At 36.7% G+C, this 22,946-nt stretch overlaps 6 protein-coding genes across 11 annotated transcripts; 2 read left to right on the top strand and 4 right to left on the bottom strand.

Annotated features, from left to right (window-relative positions):
* Positions 1-1,180: 1,180 nt before the first annotated feature.
* On the top strand, positions 1,181-3,454 carry LOC140970800 (uncharacterized). 2 transcript variants are annotated; one of them, XM_073432707.1, is made up of 5 exons: positions 1,181-1,449; positions 1,599-1,685; positions 2,617-2,766; positions 2,854-3,051; positions 3,138-3,454. In XM_073432707.1, the coding sequence occupies exons 1-5, from the start codon at positions 1,297-1,299 to the stop codon at positions 3,237-3,239; spliced, it is 690 nt and encodes a 229-aa protein (XP_073288808.1). In that variant the 5' UTR covers positions 1,181-1,296; the 3' UTR covers positions 3,240-3,454. The 2 variants fall into 2 exon arrangements, with proteins under 2 accessions (XP_073288808.1, XP_073288807.1); XM_073432706.1 differs by having other exon boundaries at positions 1,184-1,515.
* A 256-nt stretch (positions 3,455-3,710) lies between these two features.
* Positions 3,711-5,930, bottom strand: LOC140970799 (pentatricopeptide repeat-containing protein At5g15340, mitochondrial). The gene has a single exon (XM_073432705.1). The coding sequence runs from the start codon at positions 5,870-5,872 to the stop codon at positions 3,971-3,973; it is 1,902 nt and encodes a 633-aa protein (XP_073288806.1). The 5' UTR covers positions 5,873-5,930; the 3' UTR covers positions 3,711-3,970.
* A 942-nt stretch (positions 5,931-6,872) lies between these two features.
* LOC140970797 (small ribosomal subunit protein uS4y-like) lies at positions 6,873-8,423 on the bottom strand. 2 transcript variants are annotated; one of them, XM_073432703.1, is made up of 3 exons: positions 8,264-8,423; positions 7,489-7,870; positions 6,873-7,081 (listed from the first exon to the last, which is right to left on the bottom strand). In XM_073432703.1, the coding sequence occupies exons 1-3, from the start codon at positions 8,289-8,291 to the stop codon at positions 6,901-6,903; spliced, it is 591 nt and encodes a 196-aa protein (XP_073288804.1). In that variant the 5' UTR covers positions 8,292-8,423; the 3' UTR covers positions 6,873-6,900. The 2 variants fall into 2 exon arrangements, with proteins under 2 accessions (XP_073288804.1, XP_073288805.1); XM_073432704.1 differs by having other exon boundaries at positions 6,873-7,000.
* Positions 8,424-9,723: 1,300 nt separating this feature from the next.
* LOC140970796 (tubulin alpha-1 chain-like) lies at positions 9,724-12,231 on the bottom strand. Its single transcript, XM_073432702.1, has 3 exons — positions 12,011-12,231; positions 10,671-11,276; positions 9,724-10,566 (listed from the first exon to the last, which is right to left on the bottom strand). The coding sequence occupies exons 1-3, from the start codon at positions 12,101-12,103 to the stop codon at positions 9,922-9,924; spliced, it is 1,344 nt and encodes a 447-aa protein (XP_073288803.1). The 5' UTR covers positions 12,104-12,231; the 3' UTR covers positions 9,724-9,921.
* Positions 12,232-13,913: 1,682 nt separating this feature from the next.
* Positions 13,914-18,889, bottom strand: LOC140970795 (protein IQ-DOMAIN 31-like). Of its 4 annotated transcripts, none has more exons than XM_073432701.1 (8): positions 18,723-18,889; positions 18,477-18,527; positions 17,768-17,883; positions 17,165-17,428; positions 16,167-16,370; positions 16,002-16,067; positions 14,662-15,685; positions 13,914-14,191 (listed from the first exon to the last, which is right to left on the bottom strand). In XM_073432701.1, exons 3-8 carry the CDS (start codon positions 17,840-17,842, stop codon positions 14,160-14,162), a joined length of 1,665 nt encoding a protein of 554 aa, XP_073288802.1. In that variant the 5' UTR covers positions 17,843-17,883; positions 18,477-18,527; positions 18,723-18,889; the 3' UTR covers positions 13,914-14,159. The 4 variants fall into 4 exon arrangements, with proteins under 4 accessions (XP_073288802.1, XP_073288801.1, XP_073288799.1 ...); XM_073432700.1 differs by lacking the exon at positions 18,477-18,527 and adding an exon at positions 17,972-18,027 and having other exon boundaries at positions 16,002-16,079; positions 18,723-18,888; XM_073432698.1 differs by having other exon boundaries at positions 16,002-16,079; positions 18,723-18,887.
* Positions 18,890-20,123: 1,234 nt separating this feature from the next.
* LOC140960361 (uncharacterized) lies at positions 20,124-22,572 on the top strand. The gene is made up of 2 exons (XM_073418613.1): positions 20,124-21,151; positions 21,457-22,572. The coding sequence occupies exons 1-2, from the start codon at positions 20,167-20,169 to the stop codon at positions 21,489-21,491; spliced, it is 1,020 nt and encodes a 339-aa protein (XP_073274714.1). The 5' UTR covers positions 20,124-20,166; the 3' UTR covers positions 21,492-22,572.
* The last annotated feature ends 374 nt before the right edge of the window (positions 22,573-22,946 follow it).

Here is a 22,946-nt window from a genome sequence, read left to right as displayed (position 1 = left end):
AATAATTTTTGAAATTTTATTTAATCTAGTTATTTTTAAATAATATCAAATTTAATATCTATAATAGATTTTTCTTATGTAAAACATAGTGAACATAAATAAAAAGATAACCGTGAAAATGGATGTAATTCTCGTGGTTTAGGCAAGTAAGAACCCATATCCTTTCCCTATGGAGAAGCCGATTTCTGCATTTATACGTTGTTTTCAAGTCCTATCAACTCTTATCGATATTTTAAGGTTCGTTCGATCTATATGAATTGTTGGGATTTCACTTCATGAGAAAATTTTTTTTTAAAAAAAAAAAATTGTGCCAGAAAAAATTCTGGTCCTTAGATGTACCCCTGCAGGCAGTGGTGTAGGATGGAATAATCCATATTTTAAGCATGATTCAAATCAAGAGGCTTCCATTCAGGCAATAATTTCTCTTGTTTTTGTATACATCTTCTCTTGTTGACCCAACTTTTTCTTTCAAAAAAAATTGATTCGCAGCTACTCGAACAGCTTTCTTCGACTACTCGATATTTTAAGCATGATTCAGATCAAGTGGCTTCCATTCGACAATAATTTCTCTTGTTTTTTTGTATCCACCCTCTCTTATTGGCCTAAATATTTTTTTTTTCAAAAAATATTGATTCGCAACTACTCGAAGAGCTTTCTTCGACTACTTGAGCCCCTAAGCTCAATGGAAAGACAGGGTTGGAAGTTAGTTGTAATCGCTTGTATGTCGACATAAGTAGAGATATAAAATCTGAGTTGTTTTTATTGAAAAACAAGTAAAATAAAAGATGATTTATATAATTAAATCAATAAAAGTAGTTTTTTTCAAAAAAATAAATCAATTATAGTATTTATAGCAAATACAACAACGAATGCTCGGATAACATTATGAAGGTCATTTAAAAAAAAATATATATTTAAGGGAAAGTCCTATGTATGTTATTATTGAAAGATTTGACAATATAATTTTGACAAAAATGCAATACACACAGGAAAAATGATACCAAAAATACTAAAAAGTTAACGTTTTTCTACTTGTAATAAATTTGTAATGCTATATAATATTTACTCAAAATGGCAAGATAAGAAAATCTTTTTTCACATTTTACTCCTTTTTGTGTGTTTTTTAAAAATCTAATAAACAAATGTAATAATAAAAAATTTCAATGGGGTATCAAGAAAATCTCGAACCATCTGTAACTCACCACGTAGGACTAAAGCTCCAAACTTGGATATGGTTGTCCTCTTCTGTCCGATGGATGCAGTTGCACTTGCTTCATCTTTTTGTCCCACCTCAAAATGAGCGAAGTCGCGGCTGCGCTGTCGTTTCGGAGCACCCTTTTCCTCGCCGGAGCCGCGCATTTTAAGGGGAATCGGCTTAAGCAAATTAGTACAGTACAACGGCGGTGCAGTATTTTGAGGAAGACGAGGCTACTGAAAGTAGAATCCCAGGTGGCAAGTCCTTCCACTTATTCTTCAAGAATCTTCACTGACATTCCTCTTTATGAAATGCCTGGGGTAATAGCTAAATTTGATACTGCCTCTGTTTTCTTGGTACTTTGAAACCCATGTATTGATTGGCTTGAATATAAATTGGGTAGGCTTCCTTTGATCAGTATTTGGAGGATAAACCCAGGATTTTCGCTGCCATCTTACCTGATCAACAAAGGAGCCAACAGCTCAATGAGGTATAATATCTTAGCAATTTGGGACAATTTTTAAAATTTTTTGTCTTCTCCATGAATATTTGCCAGCAAAATCTTGAAATTTGAATCAGGGCAGATTCAAAAACAACTCGGGGTAAATTACTGTGTCGAGGAGGGGCGAAACTCACGAGCTTAAAATTTTGGCCTAAGATTTGAAAATTTATTTCCTCTGAGGGTACAACCTAACGACAGCCTTCGACTCTAGCAAATTTGCAGCTTGGCTGTGAGCTCAAACTATTGAAACTTAGCTCTGGCTCGAACCCGAATCGAGTTTGGACTTGCAGGATCAGTCCTTGGGCCGGGCGGGGTATTCTGGTTCTTGGTGCCTTGATATGCTGTTTGTGACCTTAATTAATGAATCAGTGTGGACCCTTGGTAGCAATCCCTTCATACATTGCGTTGTTAGGAAGTCCTATGTTGACTTATACTTTCAAGATTAGGGAACTATTTCAAGCTGACAGATAGCCGTGCTATCGCTTTTCTTACCATCCTGCTCGTTGAAGCTACATTTGAATGCTAGTGTCGCGCAGGGTGTGATCGGTGTAATCTGTACTGAGCCCAAATGGCACAAATCAATACTATATGTACTCACTGCAAAAAGTGATTAACAAGATTGCTAGAAGAGTCTACTTTGCATCTTAAAAAAAAAAACATTTGCATTGCAATCAATAAGTTCCTTCACACGTGACTATGTGAGTTTCTAACCTTATTTGCTGATAAACTTTGAGCTTTAGGATAAACCAAGTTGGCTGGACTTAGAACCAACCTTTTTTTACCTGGCATATATAGATGTTGCTCATAGATTTGGAGCAACGTAAATTTTTTATTATTAGCATCTTTGTTCCAACTCTGTTAGTTGGCTCATGTATGTTTAATAATATGTTTGTTTCGGTTGCTTTGCAATTGTACGCAGGATGAATGGAAAGTTCATATGCTGCCAATAGATTTCTTATTTCTCACTGTATACCCAGTAGTGGACATGAGGATAAGATGTAAATCTAACGGAATAGGATACCCTCCAACAGTTCCTCGAGAAGTTTCGAAGGTTCTTGAGCTTGAGATTGTGAGCACCTTATTCTAACACCTTAACTCACTATAATTAATGATTTTGCTCCTGAGTTTTTGTATAATTCAGAATGTTTACGTACAGGTTAGATGGGAGCTTCAAGGGTTAGATGACATGCTCAAGCCATCTCAGTTTTCACTCGGTGTAAACGGGGCTTTATATTCGGATAGGCGTGGACCAAGAACTAGACTGAAAGGCCAACTACAGATGACCATAAGCTTTGTTCTCCCCCCTGTTCTTGGTTTCGTGCCCGAAAATATTCGACGAGACGTTACAGAATCTGTTAGTCCATCCACATTCCACAAACATTTTTCTTTCCCTCTCTCTGTCATCCTGTTATTCTCATTTATCGGTTTTTCATCGTTTAGGTTCTGAAGAGACTGGCGGAGAACATGAAACACAAAGTAAATGGCAGCTTGATCGCAGACTATAGCAATTTCAAGAGGGAAAGACCAAGGGCTTTAGCGTGAGTTACGAAAAACTTCAAGTTGGCTGAAATCTGAAATCTGAAATCTGAAATCTTGGCTGTTTGTAAATGAAGTATTCTTCCATTTTTAGTCTCCGCAGCCAACTGAAGAGTCTTATAATTCCCTAGCACAGTTTGTCCAGGTTGAGGCATATATTTTGTACTGAGCCGAGGAAAGTATCGTGAATGTTAGTATAACATTCTCTGTCATTTCTATTTTTAATTGTTATATCGAACAGGCAAACAAAATAACAAATAATTTTGTAAAAACATCAATTAATTTGGTACAGAAAAAAAAGTCGGAGATGCGGGTCATCCAACTCCGTGGCCTCTCGCATTCAAAGCGACGGCTCTACCATTTGAGCTACATCCCCACTTCATGTTATCTATAATAAAATAGATTTTGTTTGCATCCATCTTTTGTTTGTTTGTTTGTTTTTTTTTTGCACCCAATCTAAACATATGGACGTCACCCAACTCGGATTGAAAGTTTTGCGCACAATCTTCTGTAGGAGATATTTTTTTCCCCGTGCAGAAGTTCATTAAGCCGTCAACCCATCTAAGATCTTGCGCACTATTGCTTCCACATCAATGTGATAAGTATTATCATAGCCATTTTATAAGCAAGATTTCAATTCATTCCCATAAACGACAGCAGCAAAAACGGTACAATTAAGAGGTCATCAAATTACACACTACGTTGAACGGTCAAGTTCAGGACTATTTGATCATCAATCACCAGTAATCAGCACATGAACATGAACCATGTTTGAAATAGTGAAAGCGATTACGATCTCTGATAATGATTTCTCGGCCATATACTTTGGATGCAATCTTTATTGCCGAATGACAATCTGGACATGTTCTCAAATTCTTGAAAATGTAAAGAGGTATGCCAACTTTAGTGCTCATGAGACCAAAACAGACGGCCAATTTCTCACTGTGGAACTGTAACACTCGCTCTTTTTCCTCCTGCTGATAGGTATAATCCATCCCAATGTCACTAGCAGAGAAGATCTGGGAATTAGTGTCCGGTACATAACCAGATAATCTCAATCTTTTGATCATCTCATCCAACTTCGAATATATCTCTTTGATCTGCGGATGCGCTTTGTCCCCTGCAGTGAAACGATGAACCTGGCCGTTGACATACATTGAACTAACTCCAGGAATTTTTCTGATTCCCCTGTCTCTAAGAACCCTTCGAAAAGAATCAGCTTTATCGAGCTTACCTGACAAAGCATACACGTTCGACAGCAAGATATGATATTCAGTGTTGTGGGGATACAACTGAACTAGTTCTTGTAAAAGGCGTTCCCCCAGAACTTGCTTCCGGTGAACACCACATGCACCTAACAAAGACCCCAAAACAACCTCATTTGGGCTCATTGGCATTCCCCGTATCACAGCCTCTGCTTCTTCCAAAAGTCCTGCTCGACCCAAAAGATCCACCATACAGGCATAATTTTCCATGGAAGGACTTATACCGTACACATGTTCAAGGCTGCAGAAAATTTTCCGTCCCTGATCGACTAAACCAGAGTGGCTGCAAGCACTCAGCACAGCTGTGAAGGTTATGTCATCCGGTTTGACCTCTTCTAACATCTGATTAAACATATCCAAGACAGCTGCCCCTTTCCCATGCATGGCGAGCCCACTAAGCATAGCATTCCATGACACTAAAGTCCTCGAATGCATAGACTCAAAAACTCGTATTGCCATATTAATACGACCACATTTTGCATACATATCGAGTAAAGCTGTGCCCACCAAAACATCAATTACTGTACCGGCCATGGTTTTGAGAGCATGTATATGTAGCCATTTACCCATCACAATATCCCCCGACTGTGTACAAGCCGACAACAATGAGCAAAGGGCGGCAAAATGTAACTTCAGTTCATAACTAAACAACATTTCACTCAGAAGCCTAAAAGCTTCCTCACTATAGCAATTTTCGACATATGCAGCAGTCATTATAGTCCATGCAATCTCATTTTTCTCAGGCATTTGATCAAATAAGTTCCTCCCTTCCTTCAAACCCATCCATTTCACCACACCGCTCAAAAGCACAGTCCAGGAAACAATACTTCTCTCCGTCATTTCATCAAACAGCCTCCTAGAGTCACCTGCCAAATCACACTTAACATACATATCCATCGCAGCATTACAAGCTTTAACGCTAAAACCCAAACCCATCTTGATCATACACACATGACCTTGAATCCCAAACACCCTATTTCCAACCTTTGCGCAAGCGCTGAACACCGAAACCAACGTGATGTCATCGATCAAAATCATTTCCCTTCGCATGATCACGAACAAATTAAGAGCATCCAGGTGCGATCCCACAAGGGAATAACAGCTCATGAGCGTTGTCCAATCGATGGTGTCTTTATGAATTAATGGAATATCGTCGAACAATTTTCGTGCTGACAACAAGTCGCCGCACACAGCGTACATGTGGAGAATAACGTTGGGGAGGAAAGTGTTTGGGACAGAGAGGAGGCCGGTCGTTATAGCGGCGCCATGTACCTTTAGGCCCTCGTCGAGCCGTGAGTGTCGAGCGCATGACCGGAGAAGGACACGGTAATAGCGAGCTACCGATGATAAGGTTCCCGCGGCCGGCCATCTCATAAGGAATGAACTCGAGTCAACAAATGTGTTGCCAACTTCGGTTAATATCAAATATCCAACCAAATTGATTAGTTTGATTATCTTCTAAAATATTTTTGATAAATATTTTACTAATGTTACAATAACTGATTATTTTGATTTAGATATTTTTGTTTTTAGGTGAATTTGCTTTAAAGTCTCAAACCAAACTTAATTTTGTATTCAAATCCCTATCAGAAAAAATGTGTTAAATCACTGATCTACAAAAAATATTTTTGTATTTCTTAAGCTCATATGTTTATCACGGATGAAAATATATACAAAATATTGAAAATATGACACTAATATATAATACTTGAGTATCAACTATTTAGATTTGATACAAAAGATAAAATTCTGAGTATAAAATTGAAATTTTATTAATATCAACATTTGTTATAAATATATGAGTGATAATATCAGATTTGAAAGTATTCGAATATCATATATTAATACAATATTTTTAAAATTCTGTATCACCTTTCATCCAAGAAAACACATGGACCCAAAAAGTAAAGAAATATTTTTTTTAAAATTAGATAACACTAAGACATATTTTTTTCACAGATTTGGGTGTAGGAATTTAAACAAATTTACTCTTGTTTTTTGGTCAAATTTAACAAATTTAATCTGAACCAGACTTTTTTGGCAAGAAGCCACGCGCTTAGTTGACATAACTCGATACATGCAAAATAATCCATTAGTTTGTTTTATCTAAAGTATAACCGTTTTTAGGTTTTTTTTTAATGACAAATTTGAGTAAAATCCAGACCTGACTCATAATTCTTACCACATCACAACAAAATGCCTATCGTTCAAGAAAAGCACGGTGGTTTTAGGCAACAACCTAACCAAAAATCCTTTGAAAGAAACAAACACAAAATGTAGAAGGGGTAGCCACCAAAATCAAACACAGTTTAGTTTCAAGCAAGAAAATTTCCAGTTTGAGGAGATGACGAAAACGAAAGCATCGCGATGCCTATTGCTTTTGTTTTTATTGTTGAAATAGCTCAATCTTCATCCTCTTCTTCATCACCACCACTGGCTTTCTTTGCTGCAGCTTTCTGGTTCTTCCTCTTCACTCTTCCAGGGCGACCGCCACCAAAAGGACTAGTAAGTGAGAAATCAATATGCTTCTGTGAGTCGACTCTCACCATGAATGATGGTACATTAACCACCTGCCTTCCAACCCTGAGCGGAATAAAGTCGGTCACTACGCAGATTGTATATATAGTACAAGAATAACACAAAGGTCATGCTGGGATGTGCAAAAGGAATGACACGGAACCAAAAACCATGTTGCCATAATATGGCAACTAGATCACTTCAAGACTATTCAGAATATGAAAATAACACGTGAATACATATTGAAAACAGGTTGAGTTGCAGGGTATATGGAGCTCACTTGTTTGGATAGAAAATCTCATCCACCAAAATATTAGATATGCTCAGAGAACTTTAGAATGGATATGGAATTAATAATTCAAATAAGGATAAATTATCGCATAAATTATCATTGCAAGAATCCACAGTCCACTGTCTATGATAAGGTACCACAACCAATTTTTTTTTAAGATATCAACCAAAAGAATACACACCTGATGTGCCTTTGCCTGATGAGCACACGAGCATGGTGAATAGATTTAGCCATACCAGCCTTAAATACAAGAGTCTGGAGACGTCTTTCAAGAAAGTTCTCCACAGTCAACGCGAGCACGTAATCAAGCTTGTTCTGGCTCTCATCCAAAAGCCCGTACCGATTCATTCTCCGAAGAAGGGCCTCGCCCTCAAAAATACGACGAGGGTCTTTCTCATCCAGTGTAAGAAGCATTCTTGCCGCATTACGGATGCGACTCAACGCATATTGAACCCTCCACAGCTCCCTCTTGCATCGAAGTCCATATTCTCCAACAAGCTTCAGCTCAGCATCCAATCTTTCCTTCTCATATGGCCGGCGAGGCTTCTTGAAAGTCTTCCCATCTAACAAAATCATTATACATCAAATTTGGGAAAATCATTCAACTCAACCGTATGAAAGAGATAAAAAATTAGCACATAACCAGGACCTTAAACTTCAGATTTCTCATTCATTTGAACAAGGTATTGGACCTAGACAATGTCAAAAAACTCAAACAGCAGCAAAACAGAATGCATTATCAAACTTTTTTACAGCAAAGGGCCAAATTAATTCCAAAAAGCATGGAATCTAGATTAACAATCCAAGATTTAAAATCACAACATATATTCTCGGAAATCCAATTTAAAAAAGCAGACTAAAAGCCCTGATCAAACATGGCTCACAAAATTCATGCAACCAATAATCCACCAAGTAGAAAAAAACGAAAAGGACGAGCATTTCCTGCAGACACTTACAGTTGCGGTAGAAACTAACGTTCACCATCGTCTCCGGCTACGTCGCACTGCCTAAGGAACACGATGAGACAAACCCTCACCTGTTTTTGCAGAGTAAATTTGGAAGAGGCAACCCTAGTCCAGCATTGGGCTAAATAGAAACTGGGCTCTGTTCACCAATCATGTATCTTTTAGATTGGGCTTCAGTCCATTTGTAAATTGTGAACATAATTTATCTGTAACAAATATTTAGTTTTCATTAATAAAAAAGATATTTGGACGTTTAAATACGGTAGAAAAAAAAAATAAACATGAATTGCAGTATTAGAGGTTATTATGAAAAATTAATGAAATTCCAATAATCGGGATTAAATTTTCTTATGTATTAGTGAAACACTAATAGAAAAGGAAAAAAAATTTCTTAAAATTGTGGAGGATAATTGGAGAATGTAACTAATTTATGTTAAAATAGATCTTTTGTGAGGCAGACAATAATAGAAAAGGGAAAAAATGGTATTAAAATTGTGGAGGATAATGGTCGAATGTAATTAATTTAGGTTAAAATATATCTATTATGATACGATATCACAAATCTCTTTTTGTGAAACATGTCAATCATACTCATATTTACAATAAATATTAATATTTTTGGCATAAAAAGTAATAATTTTTTATGAGTGACACAAAAAAGAATATATGTATCACTAAATTGACCCTAAGACCGTCTCACATTCGTTTTTACGTTTAAGTTATGACTACGCATAATAGCAATTTTTATCGTTGAAAACTATTTCAGTTCTTAATTAGATTATTGTGGAAGAAATCTGTTGTTTTCAAGTTGTAGACTAAAAAAACTTTAACCTGGAATATTTTATTCTATTGTGTATATCGAGTTTTCAATGTTTGAAATGACGATAGGAAGTGATGCAATCAGAGTGTCAATGTGACCTTGCTCAGTAGAAGTGCTTTCGGTTGTTTGGAAGCATTGTTTTATAATTTTCTAGTGCCTTGGGTTCCATCCCCTATGCATCAGATGGCGATTGCCATGTTTCTGAATCAGGGGACGCGGTGTCAACATCGCTTTATTTTGTGTTCTTTTGGAATCACCCAATCGAAGAAGTACCATAAGACACTTAAGTATAATTAGCTATTTGGGTCTTCATACATTGGCCAAGATCATAACACACTCTCCCATAGGCTCTGGACGTAACTTTGAATTGATTTTACAGACATCAAGCCCCGAGTTTTCTCCGTTAAGGCGGCATTTTAAATTACTAGTTACAAGGAAACAAATAAGGCGTCCCGTTATTTGATCTTACCTGCGAACATGGAGTTTAGTAGTTAACCATCTTTGGATGGTATAAACTTGGGATCATGATTTACTTTCGGTGTCATCGACACACGTGTAGTTATTCCTCATTTTAAGTCGTTAAGGATGTACCACGTAACAACATTCCACATGGAACATAGAAGATACAGAGTTGAAATCATAAACCCATTCAAGTTCAAAGTAGGTGAAACACAGCATAACACATTACAACATCTCCAAGTAAAAACAAAGCAAAGAAATACGAAGAATGCAAAAATGCAGCCGAGGGAGAGACTCTGACTACAATCAACACAAGATCGAGTAACAGCAAACAGACAGCCACTCGAGATCAAACAAATAGATCATTCACTTATTCTTCGTCCTCATCTCCATCTGGAGACTCCGCCCCAACTTCCTCATAGTCCTTCTCGAGAGCAGCCAAGTCTTCCCTCGCCTCCGAGAATTCTCCTTCCTCCATGCCCTCACCAACATACCAATGCACGAATGCCCTTTTTGAGTACATGAGATCAAACTTGAAATCAATCCTCGAAAACACCTCAGCAACACCAGTCGAGTTGGAAATCATGCACACTGCCCTCTGGACCTTAGCCAAATCACCACCAGGAACGACAGTAGGAGGCTGATAGTTGATACCACATTTGAACCCTGTGGGGCACCAGTCGACAAATTGAATTGTCCTCTTGGTTTTGATTGTGGCAACAGCAGCGTTAACATCCTTGGGGACAACATCACCCCTGTACATCAAACAGCAAGCCATGTATTTCCCATGGCGAGGGTCACATTTCACCATCATAGATGATGGCTCGAATGCAGTGTTTGTTATTTCAGCAACTGATAGCTGCTCGTGATAGGCCTTTTCAGCAGAGATCACAGGGGCGTAAGAGGAAAGCATGAAATGAATTCTTGGATAAGGAACCAGGTTAGTTTGGAACTCATTCACATCCACATTCAACGCCCCATCGAATCGCAAAGATGCAGTTAATGAAGATATCACCTAGACAAGTTACGAAATAGATTAATAACTTACAGACAAACAGAGAGATACAGAATAGATAAAGAACCATATACTGTTTTACCGGGCCAGGTAAATTTATTTACCTGAGAAATCAACCTGTTGAGATTAGTGTAGGTAGGCCTCTCAATATCAAGTGACTTGCGGCAGATGTCGTAAATGGCTTCATTATCAAGAAGCACGGTAACATCTGTGTGCTCGAGGAGGGAATGAGTTGAAAGCACGGAATTATAAGGCTCGACAACTGCGGTTGAAACCTGGGGAGAAGGATAGATAGTGAAACCCAATTTTGATTTTTTACCATAGTCAACAGATAGCCTCTCAAGTAACAGAGATCCTAGGCCGGATCCAGTACCACCACCGACAGCATGGAAAACCAAAAACCCCTGCAACCCAGTACAATTGTCCGCGAGCTTTCGGATCCTGTCGAGGCAGAGATCAACAATTTCTTTCCCAATAGTGTAATGACCCCTGGCAAAGTTGTTGGCGGCATCTTCTTTGCCGCTGATCAGCTGCTCTGGGTGGAAGAGCTGGCGATAAGAACCTGATCGGACCTCATCTATGACAGTCGGCTCCAGATCCACAAACACAGCTCGAGGGACATGTTTTCCAGCGCCCGTTTCACTGAAGAATGTGTTGAAAGCATCATCACCTCCACCAACTGTGGTATCTCCAGGCATTTGCCCATCAGGCTACATACAAACATTATTCAATAAATTCTCGTATAAACAACCGCAGAAGTACAACGTACTAAGTAAGAAAGAACCTATGGATCTAAAGTTTTGAAGGGAAAGAGCGAAGGAAAAAACGGTATAATAATTATTTTAAAAGCATTTGAATTTTGTATAGCACACGAATGTAAGAAGCACAAGTAATGGAAGTCTCACACACAATAAGTGAAAGATTTAAATGAATTGATTGACATAGATCCTGGATAATCAACGTGAAACAAAAGGAAAATGAAACAACCACTTGGATCTATAAGGCGTCCGGCATTTTCGTTCAATTAGAATTAGTTATTCTACAAGAGTTACAAAAAAAATTCCCACCATCTCATAATCCAATGATATACAAAATACAATAGTAGAAAAGCTACATATCCATACAAAACAGCCACTAGAACAAAACGCAGAATATCTAGATCAGACGAGAAACAAATCAAATGTAGCTAAAACATCAGGATGAAAAAAAAGTTACGCGACAATGAATTACATCTCGCGTTCAAACATATCCATGATTTTTCAACACAACATCTCAAAACCAAACGAACATAACAAATTCCCCCAACAGAGGCATCAAAACTCAAAAAAGGTCCAGATCTAAACAAAATACCAAAACGAATCAGAACAACATCACTGAATCTGATAGATCTACCTCAGATCTACACGAAAAACTTCAGAAATCAATGAGGAAAAGAACATCAAACCTTGATGCCGTGTTCGAGGCAGTAAAGCTCCCAGCAGGCATTTCCGACCTGAATACCGGCCTGACCAATGTGGATCGAAATGCACTCTCTCATTTCGGTTGATTTGTCAGATCAAAATGGAGGATTTGAATTAAGAGAGAAGAGGGAAGCTCAAACAAACACCAGAGGCGTATACAAAGACGTCCCTGGGGTAAAGGTGTGAGGAAACTGCGAAGAGGAGGAGAGGGCTTTTATAGCAACGGTGACCCGAAAATTGGGGTTGTATTTTATTTTGTTTATTTAGTTATTTTTGAGCGGTATTATTTACTTTTAAATTATTTGAGATTTACAGCTGGATGCATGGATTGCCATTGGCTCCACTTTTAGATATTTTTTTTAAAAAAAAAACTTTTTGAATATAAAAAAATTTGTCATTTAGTATTAATCGTTTTCAAAAATGCTTAATTTGAGTAAGATTTATGGAAATCCTCCATTTCTTCCAAATGTCACCTCAACAAGAGAAATTTACTCAATTAATTAATTAATTAATTAATTGAGATTTTAGACATAATCTTTTGGAAAATCAAGAGTTGTGTTTGATGTAAGAAAAGCTAAATAATTATTATTTCAGACAATAATGAATCTTGCAAGTTGCAAGCAATATCGTGGTTCTGTCTCCAATATCCGACAAAAATATAATTTGAAAATATTAAAAAAATACATTTTTGAGTGTATGATCCAGCAATCTATATATCTTACTATTTATAAAGTTTTTTAAAAAAACTTAATGTCATTTTCTTATTTATTATTTGAAAATTATTTTTTAATCTCTAACTAATTTTCATAATTATGATTAAATATAAATCAAATTGACTATAAAAAACAAACAAATCAAATATCATTAATATAGAAAAATGTTTCGATAGCAACTTCATATTGGTATGATAGGGACATCGGACCACCACAGATTGAAAATCAAAACTGAGCGACCCTTGTTTGGTTTCATTTTTCCACCCCAGAAAATAAAATCATCTTTTTATTATTATTATTATCAATCCCAAAATATACACATTCATCCAATTGAGTTCTTGTTGTCATTGAGACAATATCCGAAATTTTTTAAAATTATTTTATAAATAAAGTAACTAGAAGTCATTCACAAATGTACTTTTTTTTTAGTCAAGGAAGAAATTTGTTATAATAATTAAATTTCGTATCTTTATCTCATATGAATATTAAATCATCATAAAAATGTAACCCTCATTTACCTTAAGAGTGGGTCTCATGTGAGACTCACGGATCTTAATATATGAGACGGGTCAACCATATCCATATTCACAATAAAAAGTAATACTCTTAGCATAAAAAGTAATAATTTTTCATGGATAACCCAAATAAGATATCCGTCTCACAAATACGATCCGTGAGACCGTCTCACACAAGTTTTTGTCTTACCTTAATGCATTGGGAGTATTGTTTTCAAAATCGAATCGATCAGTTCGACGAAAAACTGATCACAAGTCCTATCCAAAAGCCGTTTTATCGATCAGATTGATATCAAACCAGTTAAAACCAATAAAAACCGATCGGACATTTCACACAATTTTTATTTTATTTTTATTATATATAATTATTTGATTTTTAAGCTTTGTGAAAACTATTATTTTAATAACATTTTTTTAAAACTTTAGAAATAAATTTTTTTTATCATCTATATAAAAGATATTTAAAATTGAAAATATATTATTATTTTATCCGATGTGATTCGACCGTCCAGTTGATCTGGTCTAATCGGTTAAACTGCTATTTTAAAACGGACCGATAAGATCATCGGACTATGAAACATTGTTTGGGAAGAGTGAAACTCATTTTAAAAAAACATGGGAGAATAACCGATGAGTGTGCAACAAAGGGAAACATCAAATGAAACTAGATGTGTAGCACACAATTCAAATTTAATCTAATCAAACAACAGAGACTCATCAGTATTCGACTATACAGACAAACAATAACAAGAAAAGCCACGGTAGAAGAGGAAAACATGCACGATTCATAATTGTCAATCATTTTCTTCACTTGATCTTTTAACACTAACTCTAAGCGAGAACCAAATTAAAATGTAGTCGTGATATCGCACTCGAAGCTTACATTCTGGATCATCATCATTATCTCATCTCCTCCAACCGGGCTGTAGCATCTTATCTGAAATGTAAGACACCCCAAATGAAAAAAGAAAACACACAAGAAAGAATCAACCACGAATGCCAATGAAATAGCATCCACATGCAATGCGTGTCCCAAGTTAAATATCATATCAAACGCCACATTGAAGGTGCTACAAACACTAATTTTCTATTTTAGAACCCTTTCATGTTTATGTCGGAGACTATAGATTATACTCGGAATTATTGTCTAAGACATACAATTGCACGCAGGTTGGATATCATATGACAAAGGCATAAGAACAAGCACCCAAGACCAACTATTTGAAATGTAAACAGGAATTGCACACGCCGTATCATGATAAATCACTTTTCCTGAAAGCTAAAGTTCACTAAAGGTGTAAAAAAAAACAATAGCTTTCTATTTTAACAATGATGACCGACAACACAGAAACGTATTGGCAGAATGAGTACCTAAACTGCATAACTTATTGAAAGTATGCGACATACCATCTTTGGGAACAGTCAATGATCTGCTAGGTTTGTTTCCGCCCTTGCCATTAGCTTGAATTGGCTTCTGTATCCGAGGGGACAATGAGTTTAATTTGCCACTGAAGGAAACGGGCAGAGAATGCCGACGGGCATACACATGATCAGCACCATCTTCATCAAGTTTAGATGACCCTTGAGCTCTAAGCTTTGCCTTGGCAGACTCAGTAGCTGCCATGTAACTTGGCACACTTGGGGTGTTCTGTAAGATATTTTCAGGATGTTCCTGCGATGTTGTAAGAGATCTCCTTTTCTTGATTTTCTGATTTTCTTTGTTACTATGTTCCTCTTTAGAGCTCAACTCCTCATTCAAAGTTAGAGGACTCTCTAACTTACCACCATTTTCCAAGGAATGAAGCTCAGCAACAGGATGATCATCTCGTGGCACATCTACTAGCTCATCCGTTGCTGTTATATTTGAAGGAACTTCTTCTAAAGCTGGTTTATTTTCTACAACGTCCAATCCGGTTGGGTTTTCAGAATAAATTACTTTTTGCTGGTCAGGAACATCAGAAGCAGTAGAATTTAACACTACTTTTGCCCTTGGCTGCGGCTCTGGCTTCTCATTTTGTGTTTCTGATTTTTCTGAAGCAACCGCTGCAGATGCAGAAACCTTTCTTAAATTACGTTTAACCCTCTCAAATTCACTTTGGGGCTGTTCTTGCACAAACTCTGTCTGATGAGTTGTGATTTTCCTAGGGTTGCGTTTGGGCTTATCCGCATCAACAGAAGCTAAAGAACCAGTGTCCCCATTAACAAGGGCAGAGACCTTTCTAACACTTCTCTTTGATTTTCCAGTTCTAAACTCGACAGCTTGTGTGTCACCCTGCTTTTGCTGATTCTTGATCAAAACACCTTTTGAATGTGCACACGGTTTCCAAAAGTGAGATATCGACCAGCGCTCAAGCCAGTTCCAAGCTGAATTTGGTTCAGACAGATCATATTGAAGACTCAATGGCAAAGCAGTTGGCAATTGGATAAGAAGCTACAATATGAAAGTGTGTCCATCAGATCTTTCCAAAAGATTACATATTAATTGGAAACAATTGAAGTAATATATAGTTAGTTTTAACATTCTCTATTTTCAGAACATGCGTATCCAACATCATCTGAAGGTCGTCTGATGATTAGTAAACCTCGTGCAGACAATAAGGTATTAGTAGGATTCCAAGTTATAACTTATAACTGAGTTAAACGCCATTCTACATGCATTAAGAGCTAGAAGCTTTGAAGGTCTTATGGTAACTGTTCAAATGTACACAGATGACGAGCCTAGATGATAATGAAAACCAAATACAAACCTTGCAGACAAACACTTTGGTGGCTAGACTCTCTGACCCAAGATATGAACTTGTTCCAGCGCCCACCTGTTTAGCTTCCTGATTTAGTATAAAAACATAGTCAAAACAAGAGCTTCAACGCCCAACAGAGAATTTAATCAATTAGGTCACAGAAATTCACACTACCTGAAACTCTACAATATTGTATTTTTTACACCATCCAGACAATGTATTTGAGAGTCTAACTCTTCGTCCACGAGCCACTGCCTGGAACTTAACAATTCCCCGCATGCAATGTAAAGTGGAAACAGCCTGTCTCCTCACCAAATGACCCCGTATAAGAGCTTGTAGCCTTATGATACCTTTAAGAGCCCTAAAAGCACGGCGAGCCTGTGCACATGGATGAAAATACAATTAGGAGAGGCAAAGACCATTTGACCGTTCCATTAACACGTATGGGAAGTAGGGATGACAATTTCTTCCGAACCGACTGAAAATCTGATATCCGACCCAAACAGAGGAGTATAGAGGGTAAAAATGTATAATCGGGTACGGAGATTTTTGGGTATGGGTATGGAAGCGGGTCTTGAAGAATCTTACTCATACCCGACCTGAATACTCGACTATACACACACACACACACACGATTTTTCGGTTCGGCTATGGTTTTAATTCTAATATAATTTTGTTGAATAATATTAGTTGGGTAGAATGAAATAAATTATTATTTGCGAGTTGATGCTATTTTCGTAGGTTAAAAATGCTAGGATAAATAGTTTCTAATATTCTGTTTAATTTTCTAATTTTTTTATTTATTGTTCTCGATAATTTAGTAAAAATCCATAGCTTTATTGAAATAATTCAAATTTGAGAAAATGCAATTATAGATGGTAATTTGATATTTGGGTAGAGTATGTATATCCAATCCTCTTATGTTTATGAGGATGAAATTGAATACCCGATGGAGACGGAGATGGCAAATATGAAATCCTACCCAAATCCGACCCATTGTCATCAGTAATGAGAAGTCATGTTCATAAACTTTAAAAGTCCAATTAATAATGACAAGAGATTTACATCCATAAACCGATTAGTTGCAGATTGACAAAAGTGTGTACAGAATGAAAACTATGCTAAATCCAATTTTAAATTAACAGAATTGAATGACAACCAGAGAGCCTTACCAAGTAACCCCTAAAGGCTGCTTGTGTTTTCGTGGCAGCTTGCTCTTGCCTAATCATTTCTGAATCACCAGATGGGACTGGTACATAAGTACTTTGTAAATCTACGTCTTGGTTCCCTGGATATGAGCCAGTAGAAACATAAGGAGTACCAGATGCTCCCTTCCCAAATCCCGCATTCTCTGCATCTCTGGTAGTCAACTGGGGTGGATCTGTGACAAGTGAAGAATCTCCAGCCACTTTCTCTAATTGTGTATTTGTGGCAGCCTGATTATGAGTCACATTTTTTACATCCAACAGCAAATGCAATCAACACAATAGAATTTAAATTGTATTTTAGAACATCGTTGCAACAATATCTTCAAGCCAAGAATAACATATGTGGATCTGCTAGCAAAATTATCATTTCCTAAGATTAAAAAATATAAGAAAAAAAGAAATATGTGAAATTATGTTCAAAAATCTCAAAATATTGAACTTAATACTTAATAGAATTCCACATACCATAAGAAACAACAAACTAACTAATGCAGCCTTAAAGGTTTCATTTCTGAGGCCACAAACGTGGGTCAATAACACAAATGGCTCAGACAACAATTGTCTTACTTTGGATAAATTAGTCTTTGAATGCTTCTTCCCAAACAGGACAGTCTTGATCCATTTCCCGGGAGACTTTCCCATGGCAAACCACGTTTTGAAACAACAATTACTCAATCCAAAAGCTGCAAATTTTAATTAAGATCAATCCTCACATCACAATAATTGGAATTAATAAAAACAACTCTAAGGGAAAAATAGATACCGACTTACAAATCAACCAACAAAACAAAAGATCAGTCACCGTTTTAAGCCAATCTTTCTACTGCCTACCAACAAAGCAACGTATCTAAATGTCCAGCACATAAAATATGTAATACAGAACAAAGCCGAGATCTATAGGAATAACAATGGTCGCATTTTGAAGTTACAAGGAATAGAAGGAGAATTTGCTACAAATGTCCCCCAAAAAGATCCCAACAAATAAGAAGAAAAAAGGTAACATAAACAAATCGGTCAAAAGACAGTGACCATTACCACCAATCTTCATTTCCAGACAAACTAAAAAGTAGAAACCGAGATATTAACACACCATGCAAAACCAAAACAAGTTAGTTGAAAATGCAGAAACACAGCAAGATCTGCATCTAAACTCACTTTTCCTCTGAAAAGCCACAACCCATATACATAAATGCAAAATAAAGAAATCACATAAAACAGGTAAAGAAAATAGAGGAAGGTTTTAGTATAATGCAGCTGAGATCTGGGTTTTCTGTACCTGAAAAGCCAAGGGTTTATCCAAATCCAAGATCCAACAGCAACTCAAATCCTTCAAAAAAAAAACACCCCCAAAATCCACACACACAGAGAGACAATTGAGAAGTAAAAGAGCGATTCTTCTCTCTTTCGAAGAAACAGCCAAATGCAAATGATAAAAGTGGAGAAAATATTCAAGAGAAGGATGGATTAACAAGTAAGCGAGCTTAAAAAAAGTGGAGATGAAAATGCTTCAAATGGCCAATACCTGTTGGAATAGTTTCGGTCACTCGGGCCAAGAAAAATGGATCCCTCGTAAATCAACTAATTCCCAGAGTTTCTTCACTGACTTCCACCTCTTTTCGTGTTCCGGTTGCTGCAAAAAGATGGTGCAGTAGTTCTGCGGAGGGGTGGACTAAATAAATATCCATTCGATTTATCAAATTATTGGATATCTCATATGTAATAACTTGTAAAAATTTCCTAAAACAGATATGTAAGACTAACCGTCTCAAATATAAAAATTACAAATCACATTTTTATTCTACTTCTAACCTTGGAGCATGTCTCTTGTGAGAAGATCACACGAATTTTTATCTGTGAGACGGTCAACCATAACGATATTCACAATAAAAAGTAATATTCTTAGCGTAAAAAGTATTACTTTTCATGGATCATCCAAATAAGAGATCTGTCTCACAAAATATGACATGTGAGAGCGTCTCACACAAATTTTTACTCTAACCTTGTCCTTACATACATTAATTTCCTCCAATAAGTTTTTTTAACCTATTGAAACATTCATTACTTAATAATAAAATTTACTCTTTCAATAAATCTTTTTAATTTGTATATAAATCTACATATACGGGACATAGAGGAAGTACCTAACAATACAACACAAAATCAACCTATGTGCATTACCATTATAATTATAATTACAATAAATCTTAAAATAAATGAGTTAGATGCTTTCAAGGTCTGACTTGGAATCACGGCTAATTAAATCCTACACCGATTATAAATTATTGGATAAATCAGGTTTCTCGTAAAAAAAAATTATAATATTTATCTAAAAGTTTTATTAATGAGTATGGCTAACTGTTCTTTCTCGTTAGAACGATGCAATTGATTTTTTTTTTTAGTTCAACACTTCTTGATAGATGCAATTATTGTCGTTGTTTTAAAAAAATTATGCGAGATCAAACATAAACTCTATATATTTAGATCAATAATAATTATTAGATTTACAGTGAAAACAATACTTGGGTTGTTGGATCTTGTTGGTTATAATATTGTAAAGAAGCGTGTTCACAATTAGTATACTTTCATTTTCCTTATTAAATGTTAGAGTAGCACTTTTACAGTTTTGAGTATTGGACATACAAATAACATGTATTCTTCAGCATTCTAATAATTTTTGGAGATTCAGCTCAACGTGTGCAGAGCTTGTTCTTCTCTTATTTCTTCACTCAACATGGTATCAGAGCGAGGTTAGGTTTCGATCCTGCCTCTTGATTCAACACGATATCTAGATTACGCCAATAGGAGCTGCGTTTCTTTGTCCAGAACATCTTGCTGGATTTAGCTGTGTCCTTATTGCAATCGAGCCACAGGAGCTGCACTTAATAGATCAGCGAAGACATTAATTGATGGCAAATCCAGGTAATTTCAACGATCCTTTATTTTTACATCCCTCAGACACACCAGGAATGAATTTGGTAAATGATCAATTGCTTGGCGTGGAGAATTACGGAGTTTGGAGTCGAGCTATGATAATCGCTTTGAGAGCTAAAAATAAGATTGTGTTCATTGATGGTTCTCTTCCACGACCTGCGGTTGGACATGCTACTTCGAATCAGTGGGAACGATGCAATGCTTTAGTACTTTCATGGATAATGAACACAGTATCTAAAGAGATTTATGGAGGAATTGTGTATTCATCGGACGCTTCAATGGTTTGGAGTGATTTGAAAGAACAATTTGATAAAGTTAATGGATCAAGAATTTTTTCTATCCATCGTGATATCAATCGATTAACTCAAGGGAGCAGCACAATCTCGGGTTATTATTCGAAACTCAAACACCTATGGGATGAATATGCATCGTTGGTTACTCTTCCTTCTTGTGAGTGTGATACAGCTAGAAAGTACTTGAATCATGATCAGCAGCAGAAGTTACTTCAATTCCTTATGGGATTAAACGATAGCTACATGCAAATTCGTAGCCAAATTCTTATGATGAGTCCACTACCGAGCGTTGGACAAGCCTTTTCTATTATATCACAAGAGGAATCCCATAGATCATTGATTTCAGTGGAGTCTAAACCAGCATCTGTTTTTTATTCTATGCAACACAAAGCTGAGGAACCGAAGAAAAATCAGCTATATTGTGAATATTGCAATTGGACAGGACATACGAAAGCCACATGCTACAAGTTGGTTGGTTATCCTCTGGGACATCGCTTATATGGACAGCAACCTCGTGGTGACAATAGAAGGAATTCGAAAACCTATGTGAAATCAAAAAAACCCGTTGTATCAGCAAATTTAGTGGAAGATAACAGTCATAAGGAATCAGTAGCTGATGGTGTTTCCCCTGTTCCAGTTTTCTCTCAAGAACAATATGCTGAGATTATGAAGTTGTTGGGAGGCCACAACACATATAGCTCGAATACTCCAGCTGCTAATATGGCAGGTAATGAACTTCCAAGGTCTTGCACTAGTTGGATTATTGATACAGATGCAAATGAACATATGACTGGATGTTCATCTCTATTGCAAAATGCTAAGTCCATGGTTGATTCCTCTAGTTCAGTCAAACTGCCAAATGGTAACAAGTTGTCCATTAGTTGCATTGGATCCGTATCTTTATCACCATCAATTACGTTGCAAAATGTGCTTTGTGTTCCTCATTTTCAATTCAACCTTTTATCTGTTTCCAAATTTACCAAATCTCACAACTGCTCTATCACATTTTTCCCTCATTTTTGCATATTTCAGGACCTGATGAGTGGGAAAATAGTTGGGATTGGTAAAGAAGAGAGTGGATTGTATCATCTTACCAACAAGTTGTTCCAACATCTCAGCCCTTCGAATACTGTAATGTTGTTGCCCTCTTTTAATCCCAGTTGTAATACTCTGCGTTATAAAAATAATGTTGTGTGTCAGAGTTCAATTTCTGTTGATTGTGACACTTGGCACAAAAGATTGGGACATATGCCAATTTCCAGAATGTACTTACTTCCTTTTCTATCAAAGAATATGTCGTTAAAGCATTGTTCTGTTTGTCCTCAATCGAAACAATCTAAGTTGTCATTTCCAAAGGTAAGCTTGACAAAGTCTCAATCTTCTTTTCAACTCATACATATGGATATTTGGGGTCCATTTAGTGCACCAACATAGAATGGGGAGAGATATTTCTTGACAATTGTTGATGATTTTTCGAGAGGAACTTGGGTTCATCTCATGCATTCTAAGCTTGATGTATTCCAAATTCTTAAGCGTTTTTTTGCCTTGGTTAACACTCAGTTTTCTGCTCGAATTAAATCCATTAGGTCGGACAATGCGACTGATTTCTTTAAATCCGAATGCAGTGAGTTTTTTGCTTCACAAGGTGTCATTCATTTCAGTTCATGCACATATACACCACAGCAAAATGGGGTAGTAGAACGTAAGCATAGACATGTTCTTGACATAGCCCGATCCCTAAGGTTTCAAGCTTCCCTTCCCTTAAGATTTTGGGGTGATTGTGTGCTCACATCTGTATATATCATCAACAGAACACCAACTCCTATCCTCGGAAACAAAACTCCTTTCGAAGTTTTGTTCAACAAAGTTCCAGCATACAATCATCTTAAAGTTTTTGGTTGCCTTTGCTATGTTAATTCTCCGACCCTTGAACACAAATTTGTTGCTCGTGCCACAGCTTGTGTTTTTTTAGGATATTCTAATGTTCAAAAGAGCTATAAGGTTATGAATCTTCAGAACCGGAAAATAGCTATTTCTAGGGATGTTGTTTTTCATGAAAATTTGTTCCCATTTGCCTCAAATTTGCCAGTTGCTCCACCATTTCCATCCTCATCCAATTGCCCAGAAAATTTTCCAACAGATGATTGTCCTCTACCACAAACAAATGAGTCTTTAGCCCTTCCGTTACCCAATGAGGCTTCTCACTCATCGCTCCGACGGTCTCAACGAATAAGAATGGCCCCTTCGTGGACACAAGATTATTCTTGTCCTACTTTACCTCATAGTAATTCTGTTCGTTGCGCCTATCCCATTTCTCGATATCTTTCTTATTCTAAGTTCACACCTTCTTATCAACATTTTGTGGCTGCCATATCATCAGTCACCGAACCACGTTTTTATCATGAGGCAGTGACAGATCCTAGATGGAAAAAGGCTATGGATTTAGAGCTTGCAGCATTGAATGCTAATCACACTTGGGATGTTGTTGATCTCCCTTCCCATGCTAAACCCATTGGATGTCG

This window comes from Primulina huaijiensis, chromosome 2, assembly GCF_012295235.1.
Source record: "Primulina huaijiensis isolate GDHJ02 chromosome 2, ASM1229523v2, whole genome shotgun sequence".
Classification (NCBI taxonomy): Eukaryota; Viridiplantae; Streptophyta; class Magnoliopsida; order Lamiales; family Gesneriaceae; genus Primulina; species Primulina huaijiensis.
The sequence above is the reverse complement of the archived record's forward strand: the minus strand, read 5'-3'. Positions and strand labels throughout refer to the sequence as shown.

Excerpts from the sequence above, each read along its gene's own strand:
- LOC140970799 (XM_073432705.1), bottom strand. The coding sequence starts at position 5,872 with ATGAGATGGCCGGCCGCGGGAACCTTATCATCGGTAGCTCGCTATTAC.
- LOC140960361 (XM_073418613.1), top strand. The coding sequence starts at position 20,167 with ATGAATTTGGTAAATGATCAATTGCTTGGCGTGGAGAATTACGGAGTT. Across the intron at positions 21,152-21,456 it reads TCCAGCTGCTAATATGGCAG|GACCTGATGAGTGGGAAAAT; the intron begins GTAATGAACTTC and ends TGCATATTTCAG.
- LOC140970796 (XM_073432702.1), bottom strand. The coding sequence starts at position 12,103 with ATGAGAGAGTGCATTTCGATCCACATTGGTCAGGCCGGTATTCAGGTC. Across the intron at positions 11,277-12,010 it reads GCCTCGAACACGGCATCAAG|CCTGATGGGCAAATGCCTGG; the intron begins GTTTGATGTTCT and ends GTTTGTATGTAG. Across the intron at positions 10,567-10,670 it reads TCAACAGGTTGATTTCTCAG|GTGATATCTTCATTAACTGC; the intron begins GTAAATAAATTT and ends TAACTTGTCTAG.
- LOC140970800 (XM_073432706.1), top strand. The coding sequence starts at position 1,297 with ATGAGCGAAGTCGCGGCTGCGCTGTCGTTTCGGAGCACCCTTTTCCTC. Across the intron at positions 1,686-2,616 it reads GGAGCCAACAGCTCAATGAG|GATGAATGGAAAGTTCATAT; the intron begins GTATAATATCTT and ends AATTGTACGCAG. Across the intron at positions 2,767-2,853 it reads AGGTTCTTGAGCTTGAGATT|GTTAGATGGGAGCTTCAAGG; the intron begins GTGAGCACCTTA and ends GTTTACGTACAG.
- LOC140970797 (XM_073432703.1), bottom strand. The coding sequence starts at position 8,291 with ATGGTGAACGTTAGTTTCTACCGCAACT. Across the intron at positions 7,871-8,263 it reads CGTTAGTTTCTACCGCAACT|ATGGGAAGACTTTCAAGAAG; the intron begins GTAAGTGTCTGC and ends TGATTTTGTTAG. Across the intron at positions 7,082-7,488 it reads ATCAGGCAAAGGCACATCAG|GGTTGGAAGGCAGGTGGTTA; the intron begins GTGTGTATTCTT and ends TATTCCGCTCAG.
- LOC140970795 (XM_073432700.1), bottom strand. The coding sequence starts at position 17,842 with ATGGGAAAGTCTCCCGGGAAATGGATCAAGACTGTCCTGTTTGGGAAG. Across the intron at positions 17,429-17,767 it reads CAAAGACTAATTTATCCAAA|GCTGCCACAAATACACAATT; the intron begins GTAAGACAATTG and ends ACTCATAATCAG. Across the intron at positions 14,192-14,661 it reads ATTGACTGTTCCCAAAGATG|ATAAGATGCTACAGCCCGGT; the intron begins GTATGTCGCATA and ends CTTACATTTCAG.